Source organism: Archocentrus centrarchus, chromosome 15, assembly GCF_007364275.1.
Source record: "Archocentrus centrarchus isolate MPI-CPG fArcCen1 chromosome 15, fArcCen1, whole genome shotgun sequence".
Taxonomy (NCBI): domain Eukaryota; kingdom Metazoa; phylum Chordata; class Actinopteri; order Cichliformes; family Cichlidae; genus Archocentrus; species Archocentrus centrarchus.
The window spans coordinates 13,262,046-13,279,584 of NC_044360.1; the positions used below are offsets into that span (position 1 = coordinate 13,262,046).

The 17,539-nt window shown below is 38.9% G+C and overlaps 2 protein-coding genes across 3 annotated transcripts; one reads left to right on the forward strand and one right to left on the reverse strand.

Moving 5' to 3' along the window:
• Positions 1-1,881: 1,881 nt before the first annotated feature.
• On the reverse strand, positions 1,882-7,493 carry eef1akmt2 (EEF1A lysine methyltransferase 2). The gene is given in 7 exon segments (XM_030748501.1): positions 1,882-2,142; positions 4,147-4,175; positions 4,177-4,328; positions 5,516-5,623; positions 6,316-6,430; positions 6,536-6,601; positions 7,013-7,493. Coding segments are annotated over 7 exon segments (717 nt in total). The 5' UTR covers positions 7,162-7,493; the 3' UTR covers positions 1,882-2,044.
• Positions 7,035-16,108, forward strand: abraxas2 (abraxas 2, BRISC complex subunit). Of its 2 annotated transcripts, none has more exons than XM_030748499.1 (9): positions 7,035-7,302; positions 9,950-10,040; positions 11,014-11,050; positions 11,544-11,610; positions 12,056-12,246; positions 12,502-12,621; positions 13,299-13,383; positions 13,499-13,616; positions 14,018-16,108. In XM_030748499.1, exons 1-9 carry the CDS (start codon positions 7,231-7,233, stop codon positions 14,605-14,607), a joined length of 1,371 nt encoding a protein of 456 aa, XP_030604359.1. In that variant the 5' UTR covers positions 7,035-7,230; the 3' UTR covers positions 14,608-16,108. The 2 variants fall into 2 exon arrangements, with proteins under 2 accessions (XP_030604359.1, XP_030604358.1); XM_030748498.1 differs by having other exon boundaries at positions 7,036-7,302; positions 12,499-12,621.
• The last annotated feature ends 1,431 nt before the right edge of the window (positions 16,109-17,539 follow it).

The following is a 17,539-nucleotide window of genomic DNA, read 5'->3' on the forward strand; positions in this document are numbered from 1 at the left end:
TACCATGCTGCCGCTCGCTTTGCCTAGAACAATGATACATCTTGCCTCGTATTAAGGTGAGCTATGAGTAAATAAAGTTTATAATCGTTAATTAAAGCCTTACTGAGCTCCGGTGCACCGATGGTAGTCATTACTCGATGTGAAAAAGTTTAAAATACTTGTTCGCCCACCTCTTGCCTTGGAAAGTTCACCGCTACATGCTGAAGTAATTCAATCAATCCACAAAAATCCTATCAGGAGACCTTCAAACGTGTTTCCAGGGAGATGCAGTGAAAAAACATAAATATTTGCAGTATCACACTTGAGAAGTCGAAATGAAAGCATGGTATTCGTGCTGGTAGTGCAGCCAGTGGGCTATGGCACAGAGTCTAAAACCTTATAGGTTAACATTATGAATGGAATAAAAGTGTAGCTTCAACCGTGTGCCAACCCAAAGGCAGTGAAAGCGCTGATGGTGGTAAATCTGCTGCAGACTGCAGCTCAGTTCAACCCAGCAAGTCCCTCAGTTTCTTGTCTAATTTTACTTCATGGTGGGGTGGCTGGAAATTAAATACCTTTAAGAGAATTTAACTTGGCGATTTAGTTACCAATTATCCATGTTCAAAAAATAAATAAATAAATAACATATATATGTAACTGTCTACTTTGTCAGAAGTGTACAGGAGCAAATATATTTTTCCATATTAACATCTTCATGAATCCACCAATAATTAACGCTTTTCATAAGTTTTAAGCATCCACCAAGCAGAACTGCACTGCACTGTTTCTTTGAAATGCACCCATGTGCATTCATTCAAGCAGATATTAAACTCTTATGACTCATAAGAGCTGCCTAACAAGACTTTTTAAAAAGACAGACTGAATGTTGATAAAGGAGAGGCTATTTAACTGAGCTGAAGGTCAATGGAGCACATTTAACTACATGAGAAAATCTGTGAGAGTTTCAAATGTGGGCACAACATGCACATCCAAGCAGGATATCCACAGCCTTGTAAATTTCCAGGCAGTAATTCTTATAAAGCTTGCATGTGTTTACTCAACAGCATGCCTCAACATCGACAGCTCCCATTGGGCCACTGTCCCAGCCTGCAATTAGGATCCAGGGCTTGGCAGTTATTAATGATGCCATTGAGAAAGGAAATAGTAGACAAGCGTCCCTCCCACAGAAGCCATGGCCTCTTGCTTATTCATTATGCTAGAGGTTCTCAATCACAGTACCCAGGACCCCAAGTGCTGCTTGCTTCCAGTTTAGCCAATTAGGCAGGGGCATCTTTGCACAGTATGAAAGATGAGTGTAATTAAGAACCTTGTAGGCCTCAACACTTGTTTTCTGTGTGTCAGGACTCATAACAGGGTCACTGCAAAGCAATTTTAAAAGGTAAAAAGATGATTTATGAAATAGGGGAAAACATTCAGTACAAGCTACTGCAGAGATCATCTAGGATGACAGAATGTATTTTAGCCATAAGCCTATGATCACTAATCAAATCAAAGACTGACTTATTGTCTGGCTGCCTTTCTGCCACAATCAGCTTTGGGGAAGCTATATTTCCATCAAATATTTGTGACTGGATGAAAAAAAGGTGGCACAAAAAGAAAGGCTTTGGATGCCACATGTTATGCGAAACTACATTACAGTTAACCAGTCCTCTTTGGTGAAAATCTTTAATATGAACCTAATAGTGTATATGCTGTGTACCGACCCATTAAACCAGTTAACATTATGCATTTCAACAATTATGAAAGTACAACCAACTGTTAGTATTTTTTATATGTGCGTATATATCAGAATCTTTTCATAGAAACAAACCTCTAATTACTGTGTTCAGTAAATAAATTGAAAGCAAAAATTATGCAAAACAAGAAAACAAATTGGTTTATTTCAAGAAAAAAAAATCCCACTCAGTTGAGGCAAATTTGTTTCATTACACAATATTAAAAAAAAAAAAAAGCTTGTGCAAAGATAAAGTGCAAAGATACAAAGACTTCCTAAACAGATAATGGCTGCAGGTCAAAACAAGGACAATCTTCTCTCACATGTGAATCAATGTACTCTTTTGAAGATGAGTGCTGCCACACTGCTGCCTGTCTTGCCTCCAAATTGGAACGTGGGTGTAGGCAACTCTTGTACAAACTCAAATCCTGTGAAGCAACACAAAGAAAAAGTGCAACTTAAGAAATGTACGTTGCGCAAACTAGCAGATGGCCAGAAGCTTTTGCAGTGGTCTATGGCTATATTACTTAAAAAAAAAATGATAATAAAATAAAAAGGCTTAGGAGCAGAACTGAGTGAAGATCCATCCACCATCTGTGATGCTTCCTGGGGGCTAGTAAAAACAGGCTGTCAGTGTGAAAGATGAGATCTCAAAAAGTAGGGGGCTCTCCAGAACAGGAGTGGGCCTTCCTCAACCCAAGTGGGCACTGCTCAACCATTAGGTAGGGATGGATTAGGAGCACTGTAAGTGCAACTTAAGTGATGCCAGCCAACCACGTCTAAATGTTAACGAACACCCTCTTTTCATTGAGGAAAATCCACATTATGTTCTGCAGAGACATGTTATTCAATTTCAAGACCCTCTGGCCCCCTGCAGGCTCTTCAGAGTGATTACAATGAGACAACTGATGGAAGCTGGCTGAAACGCTGATTTAACAGGACGCTTTGCCTCGAGGTTACCAACCTGACAACAAAAAAAGACAACAAAACGCCCAAATATAAAGCTGTTCCAAATCAGAGAGACAACTCTAAATCACACTGATGCACACCCAAATGATCAACATGTTTTGACAAAGCTTCAACCTATTTACACCTCAGTAAACATAAAGTCCCTGAGGAGTTTTCTTAAACACAAAAATTGTTACTCACAAAACCCACTGTGTGTGTCCTGTAAGTCAAGGAAATGAATTTAATGCATTTCCTTCCACATACAAAATTTGCCAAGCAGGTTTTTACATGATTTACATCTACTTTTGTTAAGATCCATGTTTATTAGCTGGAGGTTTTCTCTTTCTAGATCGACTGTAGCAAAACTTTGATATGCGGTAAGTCAACTGTAGGACAGTGAAATAATTCACTGCCTTACCTTAAACAATGTTAGGCCTTGTTCATTAAGAAGAAGAGCCCACAAGAGGTCAAAAACTTATTATATTAAAACCCACATTATGCTTCTATTTTCTCATCATTTACATTAGTTTCATACAATAAAGAAGTACCTGCTTAAGTCCCTGAAGCATGTGCATTCTCAGCACAAAATACCAAAGGTCCATTTATAATTTTCACATTTACCATGACCAATGTACTGGCTTTTAGCAACACCATAAAAAAATAATTAATAAAAGAACAGGGCAGCCTGGAAATAATAAACTGGCAACTATTTAAGCAATATCAGGGTAGAGTCAAAACTGAATAAGGAATTAATTAATATAATCATTAATTACATATTTAAATGAGTGATCAAAGGTCAAGTTCACTTTTAATAACCTGTAATTAATAACCTGTCAATCAGATTCACAGCAGTTGTTGGAAAACTACATACCCTCTCATGCAAACACCTCTCAGCACTATGCGGTTGCTGCAAATTGCAAAATGTTGCAGCAGAAATTGAGATTCAGATAACCAGGCAACATTTTTCCAATCTTCTATTGTTCAATTTTGGTGAGCCCCGTGCAAATCGAAGCCACAGTTTCCTGTTCTTAGCTGACAAGTCGTCTGCTGTTGTAGTCCATCTGCTTCAAGGCTTAATGTGTTGTTCATTCAGAGATGCTCTTCTGCAAATCTCGGTTGTAGCGAGTGGTTATTTGAGTTACTGTTGCCTTCCTATCAACTCAAAGTAGTCTGGCCATTCTCCTCTGATCTCTGACATCAACACGTCATTTAAATCCCCTCTCTTCTCCACTCTGATCAGCTGAATTTCAGCAGATCGTCTTAACCGTGTCCACATGCCTAATTGCACTGAACTGCTATTGGCTCATTAGATATCTCCATTCAACAGGCGTACCTAATAAAGTGTATATATTTTTAAAGGCTTTCTGGTCTTCATCACCCTCTCTTTGAACATTCAGCCAACACAAAACTGATGTGACACTTTTGCCCAGGCATGATAAATCAGCCCATGGCTAACAATAATTCATTTGAGCATTTCTTCTCACCTTCGCTGAATCTGTCACGCAGTTGCTCTCTTATCTTTAAGAACATCTTTCAGGGCTTGGACATACAGTCTTTTGCCCTCATTGGTGTTGTCTGGGTTTAAGCTTATTGCATCAAATGTTCCTTTGTCGATGCAGACGTCGAAACCTTTTAACTCCTCTTGACATCTTAAGAAGTCCATCTCCTAAAACAATAATAATAATAATAAAAAAAGTGAGAAGGTAAAGGTTATTGATCAGCCTTAGAGAAATGTGGTGCCTAATGTTTAGCCTTAATTATTCTAAGCTGTACAGTTACCAGGAGAAGAAATCTTTCAGCACACACCAAGATGAAGTGTGTTATACTCCACTGATTCACTTTAAAACTAAATTCCAACTGTTGACATGACAGCACTTCATTTTGTTGATGTTTCTGGCCCACCATACCACTAGTGAAAGGACCCCTTCATCTGGACAGATGGCTGAACACCAGATTTCTGGGGTGAGCTCTAGAGCTACATACTCGCAACACATATTAGATTTATGAAGGAGGATCAAGAGTGATTCCCCGAGGACAGGTATAGCTATACACTGCTACAACTGACTTGAGTGAGAGTCTGTAAAAACTGGGAAGCTCCTGAAGGAATGTGGGAAGGTGAAAGTGTCAAAGCAGCAGTAGACAGTGACTAATGGAAACTGAGAAGAGGGTTTGACATAGTTTTAAGAATGACCTCTGAGCGACAAGCACATTCATACAACTTATTTTGGCAGTACTGTAGAAATGACTCGGATGCCAACATACCATTTCTCTCTCACATACAACCACTGAGCCCTCCCCTGTCCAGCTAAGGTCAATATTTACTTCAATGGCAGCCTTTCGGCCCAAGCAAAGTGCAAACCATCATGGGTGTGAAACGCATATAACATATATGCAACTGTATGATGCACGCAGGAGTGGAAAAGTCACTCATTACAACCCTCAAAACCAGCCAGCATTCATAACTTGTTTTTCTTGCAAGTATATGATAGAAGATGTGTGTGTTAAAGCCTGCCAAGTCATTTGGGGTATGAGGTTGGCAGACTTCCACCACATTCAAGGCCTTTTTCCTATCCAACTCTCCCACATAGTAAACACAAGAAAGTTTCCTCCAACCTTCCCAGGCCCAGATTGGCTCACTGTATGCTGAAAACTATATCACATTATTGGCACTTGGGAGGGGATTCATTTTGTATCAAAGGATGATTTGTTATAAAGAGTGTCTGGTATTATTGAACAATTGCACAACTGTTCAAGAGGATGCATTATGAACTTGAATATAATGCATCCTCTTCCTTTCACATTTAAATTAACTGAAAATGTTACGTTTTAAAGGACAAACATGACTAAACCTGCCTTTACAGTGACATCCGTCAGGTCTTCTGCCTGAAGAACACTTCTCGCCAATTCTACAGATGCTGCAGAATAATCTATACCCGTCAGATTCTTGTATCCGTTTTTAGCCTGTGGGGGGGGGGGGGGGGGGGGGGGGGGCAAACAAAGAAAAAGATTTATGAACAGTTGCAGGAATATTTAAAGTTGTTTATTAACAAGCACATCACGATAGAACTTGACGCCACAAACTGTGGGTGAAAGGGTGAAAATGGTGACATTTAAGCTAAATCCACACAAACCTTTTAGTTTCAAAAATACAGTTTGTCCTTACTAATATAACTGTAAAAGCATAACCTAGACCATTTATGTGATCTGGCCCAGCATGTACTTGCAAAAGCGGGACACTGAGTTGGCTGCTTGTAAAAATACTTCAGAGGAAGTGCAGTAATGACAAAAATGACCAGAGATTTCTTATTAGAGCAGTACCAGGAGCACCATGTTCCCATGGCAATGGGAAATACACATTATGTGAGCCTAGTTGTAGATTTTTGGTTTAATATTTGTGGATAAGAGTCAATCCGCACTTGCAAAAGTCTCTATTTCTCCCAGGTCAAAACAAAAACACAAATTACAGTTAGGTTGGAAGTTAAATCATGAAATAACTGTGATAAACCACATATTTTGAAAACCTGAGAACATTTTCATGGGCCACACTCAGGCAGTATCCAGTACAGTGGATAAAAGGTAAAAGATGCAATTTATTGTTGAATAGACTTCGTAAGAACACATATAAAGTGCCATTGTTTTCATTTTATCCCTACCAATTCAACTAAGAAAGCTCCATTTCCAGTGCCAATATCAAGAATGGCAGCACTTTCTGGGATCTTTGCTTTACCCATCCATCGCAGCACACGGCTCATGCTTTCCTCACCAAACCTTCCAAGAAGAAACACACATGCAGGTAAAAACAAGTCATCACATTTTGTCTTGAGAAATAATGATAGCCATGACCACTGCAGCATGCCAGTACTGCATTATTACCATATCTCGCCAACATCTCCAATGTCTTTGAATGTGTCAAGCTCTTTTTGATACGCATCATCCCAGCTGCAGAAAATGACAGGCAGTGATCATTTGTTAACGCTTTGGCACACGCATAACACGCTGTTAGGTCAAAACAAATGACACAGGTAACGTAGAAAATAAATCAACAGCGTGAAGCTAAAAAGCTTACATTTAATGCATTTATCTACTCTAACGAACCAAAAGATGGTAATTTAATGGTTTAATTGTCACACGTTTCTACTTATATCATTCGTTTAATCAGCCGTTAACTGCGCGTAGTTTATGGCTAATAATAATTCAACTGTTTGCTAGATTTGCTGGCTCTAAGCTGAATTTGTTTTATAGCAAAGTGAACAAAATGTGTAAAATGACTTTGAGAGTTGTATCCGCTAGCTAACTGTGCAGCCAGACACAAGACATCCACCATCATAAATTAACGTTACGAACACTCACTATTCTTTCGTTCCGAGTTTGGACGTCCCAAAATCATTTTCTGAGCATCGGTCTTCCTCTGAATCGGAGATATTTCCACAACCACGCGTGCTCTCTCCGGCGTCTTCCATGCTTGGGTTGACTGTCAGGACGCCTCCTACAGTTCCCATAAGACTTTGCGTCAAAACGGCGTACTTCCAACCGCAGGGGTCACCGGGATTGATAGGGATGTTTCCATCATGGCGGCATCCATTTCAGGTTATACTTTTAGTTCTGTGTGTTATCACAGCGCCAACAGCAACTCGGATCATGTAAGTGTTTTAAATTGTGCTTACATATTGTTGTGCTGCGGTTGCCGGAGAGTGCGTAGCTCGACGATGTGTTTGCTCGCTCACCGGCGCCGTTAGTTTGTGTTATTGTTTTTTGTTTTTTTCCCAGTGTCATCATCCTGTTGCTGGCTAGCTAGTATTGGTTCCGTCTATTTACCGGCAAGTATGATTTAGTCAGATTATTTAGTTTGGGCAACATGAACACGGGAATAGAAATCTTAAGGTGATGTCATGCATTACAGCGGCACAGCTGTAACATATCTATTCATAGCTTTACCTATAAAAGAGCACCTGTTATGTCGATGTAGGCAATTCTGTTGGGAAAGTTTAGATTCCAGGAAATACACCGTACTGTTTAGCATGCTAGCTAAGCTACCAAGTCAAGTGACTTCCGTGTATCAGTGCTTCTAACATTTACAATCATGTCGACGTTCTATCTTACAGGACCTTTCTGTGTCACCAAAAAGCGAGAAAATGCAATAAATTAACAAACTAGGCAACACAAACAGCTTTTTGTCTGTTGTTTCCGCATTGCTGGATTAGCATAGCCAAATCGCTGATTTCTACTCTTAAATCAGTGTTGTTTAATTAAACGACTGGCATGCATAGATTTCTTTCTTTCTTTGAAGAACATCGGAAAAACATAGTCGATGAGGAATGCTTTAAATCTAATATGTGAAAGAACTGAGCTGCCGACGCGCAAACATCCGTTTTCCTCCTTCAGAAGTCTCCCTGAGCAGGTGGACAGTTTCAGCTTGACTGGCTGCAAGTCTGCCTGCATTCCTGGCATAGGCAGAAAGAGCTGATTGTTTACCAGCTGACACGACCAAATGTTCACACAGGAACAAAAACTAGATTTGTTCTTTAACATTACAGGTTAAAAGGGGGGTGTTTAAATTGCAGTGGACCTATTTCACGGCAGACATTTTGACATGTAGTAGGTAATCACAGGTGTTTCTAATGACGTTTTGCCTCCAGGTCACCGAAGTCAACATCGCGCCCTCTTCTTGCTTAAAAACTAAAGGCGACCGGGCCTTTGCGGTTATTGGCCCTAGGCTCTGAAATAGTCTGGCCTCACAAAAGAAGCTGTTCAACAATTTTAAATCGGCTCCGAAGACCTGTTTTCAGTTGGTTTTAATCAAACCTGTGGTCCCTCATGGTCTTGTCAAACTCACAGTAAATGCGTTCTATTGACTGTTTTGATATTGTTAGAATTTAGTTGTTTTTAATCTTATTTTCTGACTTCTTTTTCAATTATTATTTTTATTATATTGTTTTATGTGAGTTCTGTGTTTGTAATTGGGTTTGTGAGACCTGGCTTGAATGTGACTGTAAAGCACTTCGGGTCAACTTCTGTTGTTTCAAAATGTGCTATATAACTAAATTGACTTGTTTACAACTTCTGCCAAACCGCAGTAAGTTACCAGATCTTCTCTGACTTAAACAAATTAAGATAAAGTGCTCTTCTACTGGAAAGAGGTAAAAATAATTAACTGAAAACAAGTTGCAGCAAATTATGTAACAAAACAACTGTCAGGTACTTTTTATAACCTCACCAGATAACAGGGCATCAGTCCTTGTTTCTTTTCACACTGCCTTTATAATTTTCATAACTGCTTTTATTGCGCATACCAAGCCTGCTGGCTCAGAGCTATGGATAACTTTATCTTTGTTAGTTTCTTTAAAATGTGCATGTTTATCTGCGTGAAACCTGATTACGTTTGTTGTTGCGAAGGGTTTCATGGTCATCTTCCTGTGGTTTGCTTTTGCAAACTATGTCTTCGCTCACTCCCATGTTAACATGTCAGCATGTAGCTGTGAGTGTGCATGCAACTACTGTACACATGTTGCACATGCATGAAATGGACCAGCTCGCAATCAGTCATATGTGAGGCTGGCTGGCCGGTCCCAGGCCGCACCGTGCTGATAAACTGTCAAACATATATTAAACACATCACAAATGATATCAAGTCATTTTGAGGCAGAAAGAACATTCCTGTCATAAGGTAGAAGCTGCAGTCAGTTTTTGTTAAAGTAACTTTTATATACCCTTTATTTATCCAGGCAAAAAGTCTGATTCAAAATGTCTTCTTTTTTTTCTTCAAGAGACCTTTGGCCAAGAGGGTAGCAGAAATTGCATCAGCTATAATAATATAACAGTCCTATAAACGGCCAAAAAGGACTGTATTGATTATAATGTAGAACACAGAGTAGGTACAATAACACAGTCATACTTGCAAAACGAGTTTTTTCTTTATTTTATATATAATCCCTTAATAAGTCTTATTTTTTTTCTACTACAGTCTATTTACCAATGTAAGCAAAGACCGGTGCATCTTTAGTGGAAAGAGTATTACCAATAAAATATCTGGTCAGAATAACCAATCTGATCTTTATTTCACATCGTGTCTGGTATTTATTACTCAGTAAGTCACAGGCTGACTCATCATTTTTTGTTTTTTCAGTGAAAAATATTTTGTTTAGTCTAACAGTAACAGTTCATTGTTCAAATGCTTCCATTTATTCTGTTAGGTAGAGAAAAGCAAACCCATGCTTTAACAGCTAATTAATTAGGAAATTGATTACACCGGTGTCTTAACCACAGCGTTGTGAAAATTTCTTTACACAGGAGGGCTTCCTGTTAGGAGATGTAAGGCAAGAAGAGACTGTGAGCATCAGTGACACACAGATCAGCAGTGCTGAACTGCTACAGGTAGTAGGTAAGCCCTGAAACAGACTAAACACAACTTTTGTGACATCTTGTGACAAATGATTAACACCGGATAGAGGTGAGAAGCTCACAGATCACAATTTTAAAGATGCTTTACATGGATGACATGTTGACACATCAGGGGGAACTACACAGATTAAAGTTCCTTATTAGTATTTCCATTTACCTGCTTTGAGGTTGGGGTTTTTGTATGTGTATGCTAGCTCTGTCACACTGCCATGGGTTACTGAGAAATTTCTTGAGACTGCAGGTGTATACAGACAGATGTTAACGTTTGCTGACTCAAATAAAAGGAGAACTTTATTATTTATTCAGTGATAAATGTAATATAAAAATATCTCCATTTACATCACATAATCCCTGCTTGAACATGGAACTTTTAAGGAGTTTGGGGAAAAGCAAAACATTACAACTTGTCACACAGGAGTGTCACAAGATTCAGTATTAAGTTAAAGATTTTTCTTAATTTTATTTTTGTGTGGACTGCTTAGATTCACTAGTTCCTGACCTTCTATTCATACTACAGTATCTCTGGAAATGCCAGTGATTTTTATTTATTTATTTATTTTTTTATTGCTTATTATATATCCTTGTGGTTCTGCTTCCTTTAGTCACAGAATTGCAAATATTTTTTTTTTTGCTTATGATCTCTTATTGAAGTGTTTTGTAATAGAAAGTGTGATATAATCAGTAAGAAGCATTTCTGCTTTGCAAGATCATATTTGCTGTTTATAGGGCCCAACAGTCCTTTTATTTTTTTCTTCTTTTTATTTTGGTCTGTATAAGTTACACGTCTTGTTGAATTTTATAAAGACACCAGTGTGAATGACATCTCGTTGTTGTTTTGTTACATATTTAAATTGTAGGTCTACACGTTACCTTAAGTTTGTATCACACTAATAAAGATTTGCATACATGATGACTTATAACTTAAACATCTTGTCACTGTTTATTTTCACTAGAAATCCATCACCATGATCCTTGTGCACAGTTGTTTAGGTAAGATATAAACTTTGTAATTCTAAACTTCTTTCATTCAGTTGTCACTGTGTAGTACATAGTCTAATGTGCTGATTATTTATTTTAATAGAGGAGTGCAGTTATTTAGGGAGGCAAACATTGTACCACAACAATTTGGGTCTTAAGGGGTTTAGGAAAACTTGACTGAGTAGTAAAACTTTGTTGTAACACATGTTTAACAAGGTAAGGTAGGTGGATGAACTGTTACTGTCTAATGCATAGAAAAAGCTTGTTCAGTCTCAAAATATTTTTTTTCTTCTTCCTTCAACATAAACAGTATGTACAGAGGAGCTTGTGGTATTGACAGTTTAGGTGATTACATCTAAATCCATTTTGACACATGCTGTATTAATTTGCCGTTGGACAGTAGATGGCCCCATCTGACAAGACTGAGAAATAGTAGGTTAAATCAGAGGAGGAGTTTAAACATGATGAATTCATTTAAAACCTGTTTCTTCCCCTCTCTCATCAGCTTTTATGACTACGCAGGTAAAGTCAATGAAGAAACTCTCAACAGCATTCTTAAAGATAGACGGAAAGTAAGTGAACTTTTTTTAAGAGGCCTGATTTACTGACATGTCTTGTTACATTGATGCCAAAGCTACGCTGAAAGTAATCCCATTTTTTAAAAATACTGATTGCCAACTAGTTAGCGATTGATTGCAAAATAATTAAATAAAAGTGACATTGGGTGGTACATGTCAAAAATGAACCAAAAGATTTCATTTTGACTCTTTAACTTGAGATATGACACAAAATTATTATTGTATGGAGATTAATAACATTACACTTCCTTACTGAACCCTTTCACAAAGGATATAAAAGTTTCAAATTGATTTAGATGTTTCTCTTTTTGCAGAGACACTATACTGTGTTTTGATCACCCACCCACCCCACGTACTTTGTACTTTATCCTAAACAGGGCTTAGAGAGAGCTTATTGGATTGAACACATTTTAAAAGCGTTGTTTCTGTGATTGTTCAGAATGTTATTGGTTGGTACCGGTTCAGAAGGAACACACAGCAGCAGATGTCGTTCAGGGAACAGATCATCCATAAACAGCTGACCCAGCTGCTTGGTGTGCCCGACCTCGTCTTCCTTCTTTTTAGCTTCATCTCCACTGCCAACAGCTCCACTCACGCACTGGAGTATGTGCTCTTCAGACCTAATCGCAGGTAATAACAGCGTGTAACCAGCACACAGGGGAATTCGTATCAGAAGATACCTTAACTCAGGCTATTAAAAGACAATTTATTCAAATATTAATGACAAATTGGTGCTTAATGGATTTTTGAAAAATGTTTAAATGACAAATTTATTAAAAGTACAAAGTCCTTAAAGTATAATGCAGTAACATAGTGGTTATAATATGCTTTCTGAAGAGGTTTTTCATGGTTTAAAAGTACTAACTGGTCATATCCACTCAGTAGGTACAACCAGAGGATTACACTTACAATCCCAAACCTTGGCAACACGAGCCAGCAGGAATACAAAGTCTCCTCAGTGCCCAACACCTCACTCAACTATGCCAAGGTCATTAAAGAGCATGGGTAAGGTCTGAATTTCCAAAATTTTGTTTTGTTTAACTGTTCATTCTATGTCACCATTAACTATCATTTCTTGAGGCCCCAAAAAGGTTTATGCAGCCATTTCTCTCAACAAGAATGGAGCTAATGTGCAACTACACAACCTATGTGTGTGTCGTTTAGCTTAGCAGTCAGAGTTGCTTCCCTTTCTTAGACTCTTCTGTTTGATGAGATGTTCTGCTGGTAGGGATATCATGTGTTTGTGTGTGCATGTGCACGTATGTGGCTCCAGTATCCTGTACAGCTACTGTGCGTGTGTGCTAGACAAAGTTTACTCTTGACATTTTTTGCAAATAGCATCAGCATGCATTTGTTGGTAACTGACTGCAGTGCAAAGCTGGTATGTGACAGCCTGCACATGCTTCTTCTCTTATTTCTGTCTTTGTATCTAAACTTAGACCCTCTGTTTCTGCTCTAGAAGAGTGTTGTCTGTGTTGCAGGAAGTTTAGTCAGGCCTGTCTCTTCACCTTCTGTTGAGCCAGTGAGATAGCTACGGTTTAACTTTGCTATAGAAGTTATCCACAATTTAACCACCATTTATCTATGATCTTGATGGATAAACTGTTTAGGTTTGTGCTGTGTATTATTGCTTGTTTCTTGAAAGATGTGTTTAAAGTCTCTTTTGGTAACTATGTCTGTAGGGCTGAATTCTTTGACAAAGATGGTGTCATGAAGGATATCCGAACAATATTCCAAGTCTACAGTGCACTACAAGATAAACTACAGGTCAGTTGAATAGCTGCTGCTGTTTTTCCTAAAACATGTGTAATTGTTTGGATTATTTTTTTCTATGTTGTATGAGTTTTTATTTGTTTGATTTATTTGTTTGCCTTCTTTTTAGGCTGTGTGTGGCGAGGTAGAACAAAGTGAGCGTGTTAGAGAGAAAATTCAAGAGGATGTGAACAAACTCAAACAACAAATTGCTCTCAGGAAACGCAAGACTGCAGAAGAGGAGAGAAGTACGTACCTGATTTGGATTCTATAGATTGGAATTATGATATTAATATTCCAAATATGTGCTGGTTTAAATTTTAGAACCACAAATTGGGAATTCTACTTGGTTGCAGACATGGCCGCAGACAGTCCGCTGACATTTTCTATGCCACGTGGCATGTAAGCGAACTGTAGCATTCTTGTGGATGCAGAAACTGTAACATGCTTTCGTCTTAAGGGGCTTAGCAAGCAGTAACACAGAAAATAATAAGCTACGCATTCATAGTGTTTCGATTTTTCTCAACTCCTCTCTTTTCCTTAGGCCTTCTTAAATATGAGATCAGTCAACAGTTCATATGCATATATGTGTATAAGACATTTTACCTTGTGTGTTTTTAACAGTTACATCTTTCTTTCTTTTCTGCAGGGCTCCGTGAAGCCCAAAATGCAGACTCCCATTCCACTCCAGAGGAGAACACAGAACCTTCTGAGGCTTCCCTACTGTCCAGGATACCTTTCCCCACACCCTCTGCCCCAGAGCGGCCCAGTACCTCACCTAACCCACCATCTTACACTGACCTCATGTCCCAAGATGACTCTCTGCTGCCCTCTTCTTCCCCACCTACTAGTGCTGCTCTGTTACCCCGGCCACAAGCTGTGGGCTCCCCAGGACACCCTACCCCTGGGCCTATTGGAATGGGCTTGGGTCTTGGCCTCGGGCTGGGCCTGGGCCTGGGCCTCAGTGCAAGTTCAAATCCCGTTACCACTCCCAGCACTCCGTATCTTGGCAATGGTGACGGATCGAGCTCTGACTCATTAGACAGACAAGCTGCAGGGCAGGAAGACGATGAAGATGATGATGATGATGACGACGATGATGATGAGGACAGTAGCGAATATGAGAACTTAGTGAGTGAAGGTGCTCGCCTGCCAATGGTCTCTGCCAGCGTTTTAGCTCCAGGTCGACCAGCTGCCCTCAGTCCTGACGGGGACGCTCGTGGCTCACAGGCCACATAGACACATGTGTAAGAGACACAAATATGTGACACACCTTGAGAGGTGGGCATCTGAAGCAATCAAAGATAGGCAAATACAGACAAAAGAAGTGCCAGTCCTCAAAGTGAAAGGCATGTGCAAGTGGTGTCCCACTGTGTGTATTCTTGTCTTAGTCTGATCTCCATTTTAAGGGGAAACCTTACTAGGCTTTGCAGGCTTAAACAGGTGCGTCTCACTGGGAGGAAGGTCGTTTGTCTTTGTTTTCTTTCGTATGGGGCCGGTCTAGGTATTTAAATGTGGATCTGTCTGGTTTCAGGGTGAGAAGTGGAGATTACAATTATTCAGGCCAACTGGTTGGTTAAGAGATTAGCCAATGCATTCTGTATGTTAAGTGTATATCTGTTTCACATTTGCAGAACCCACTCTTGCATTACCTCTTGCACATTTTTTTTTCTAAACAAACCATCTATGAAAGTGAAGGGAAAATATTCTGCGGCCTTCAAACAATTTTAAATGAAGTAGGCAAATGGTTGTTTACTTTTTAAATTTAATAGAGATATATGTAACTAGAATTTCTTTAATGTGCACATTTCTATCTTTGATTTTGGACTTGTTTTTTTTTTTTTTCCATGTTCCACAGTCTTTAATTAACCGTACCATTGCCTATTTAAATGATTAGATTTCAAACAAATTTACTCTGCCACTTCTAGGATGTGTGCTTTTATATATACATATATATTTTGTCAGATTAACAGTTGATCTAATTTGACTGACAGTGTCAATGTCTTGTTCTTCTTGGATAACACTGAAATTGTATGCGCTTTGCTGCACTTAACAAAATTTAAGGTTTCTTTAATATTATGCTATACCAATGCTGACATGTTGTGCCACTTGAGTAGTCCTCATTGACCAGCCTGAGCCAATATCAGCTCAGCTCTTTTGCATTGTATGGGGTTCACAGGGCAAACAGTGTACTGTAGCTTTACTAACCAGATGCTTATGGTTCCCTTCTGCTGCTGCAACACAGAGAGCTACCACTAAAAAAAATTGCATCTGTCTGTTCTTCATATAAAAACCTGGCTGCTACTTTCACTTTACAGTGCTGGTTTTCTCAATACTACTGACCATGTTCATATAACCACTTCAAGCTTACTTCTCACTGACATGTTCTTTATTAATATTATAATGGAAGACTGGCACCCCTGTACAGTGTGAATTGCAACTTTGGGAACAGAGACTGAGCAATCACCTTCCTGTCTTTGCGTAGTTGAATGCAAACCTCATGTTTTGTGACCTGCTTTGGGTCAATGTAAAGTATATGGACCTGGTTTAATGTGATGAAAACATCATGACCTTGCTTCAGTATACAGTGCCTTCCACTCAGGGCAGTTTCAGTCTGCACACAAAACACATTCACAGACCTCTCTCGAGGGATAAAATTATATTTAAAAAAAAAAAAAAAAAGTACTGTTCTGTGTTTGCAATAATCAACTTCCACTTTTTTTTTTTTTTTTTTTTTTTTTTTTAAATTGAGCCTTGCAGTTATGTGCATCCTTTTCCATAATATCATGTTTTGTCTCCCTGAAACAATCTGTACTGCTTTCCAAAGATGTTTTCTCTTTTTACCTTCACCGGTGGCTTCTGAGTGGACATGTATCCTAATGTTGCAACTGTGACTTTGCTTGCTTTATTATTTGAAACTGGAAATATAAATGTAAAGTCTGAAGGAATCTGTGTCATGACCATGCAGCTTGCAAGGCAAAGTTGATGAGGTGACAAGCAGCTTTTTAAACATCTGGCCCATTTGAAGACCGCGGTAGCGAGGTGTGGATTGATTTTGATGCTGGGCGTAGGACACCCTCCTCGAATGTTATTTCTAGACGAACTTATATTCAGCATGGAATGGATGTTTGCACTGTTCGTGGAGGGTGTTTTACATAGTGAGGAAAGTGCACTGAGTTTGGAAATTCAGACATTTTGGGATGGGAGACACTGCCTTGTGAACAAGCACTGCTTTATTTACACCTGTTTGTATGGCATGATTTGGTTTTATTTTATTCTATTTTTTTTTTTTTTTGCCTTATTTCATTTGCCCTGATGTGTAATGCCAATGCATCACTGATTGGGAACTGGCACTCAAAAATGTTGCTGAATAATCACCCGGAGTAACACAATCACACAATGTTAAAAGAAATTACAAAATCAGTTTATTAGGAGTGTTTCTTTTGAGTACTGGAATATAAGGAAATAAATAATGAATGTATAGTAAACACAGAGGATGGGGTAGCATTTAAACTGAACTTACTGTATAAGCTTGTCTCAGTTGACTTTTGTGGTATCGAGCAGCAGTTATCAGCACTGGTCCTCACTCTTGATCCTGGTCTTTAAATCCCTTCTGACATCTTCTGGTGACCAGATGGTCAGAATGAAAACCAAAAGGGCCAAAGACCACTGGTGTAAAGAGTGAGAGACTTGCTATTGTTAGGATCCTATACCCTTAAAGCTCCAATACACTCATGTACTCTTACTGTATGGAGTGTCCTTTCACTTCCTCCCCCTCAAGTGGTTCATTGCAACATCACCACCTCCCCAAAGCACAAAGTCCAGAACAAAGTTTAGATGTTCTCAGCTTTCATCTGGATTTGTGTGCTTGACAAAAATTTACCAAGGACTTGCTTGGATGAGCACAGAGAATAAGGTTCTTAAACTGGGAGGATAATAAATGAGACATGCATATGTGAAACAATGTGTCTGTTTTCTTGTTGCGGTAACTGGTGAACCAATTTCAGTGCCAAAGTCTTGTTTGTATGCTTTAAAGTTTACATTGTTTTAGAAATATTTGCATGGAAGAAGGTGCAAATCGTCTTACGTGCATTTTATTTTAATGTATTTATTATGGATGCAAAACCTGGTTCTGTCATCAATTACATCACTTAAGAGTTTAGGAGTAGGA

Bases quoted from the DNA above. Each gene is read 5' to 3' on its own strand.
- abraxas2 (XM_030748498.1), top strand. From the start codon at position 7,231: ATGGCGGCATCCATTTCAGGTTATACTTTTAGTTCTGTGTGTTATCAC. The intron at 10,041-11,013 runs GTAAGCCCTGAA...TATTTTCACTAG, and splicing joins TGAACTGCTACAGGTAGTAG to AAATCCATCACCATGATCCT. The intron at 13,617-14,017 runs GTACGTACCTGA...TCTTTTCTGCAG, and splicing joins GACTGCAGAAGAGGAGAGAA to GGCTCCGTGAAGCCCAAAAT.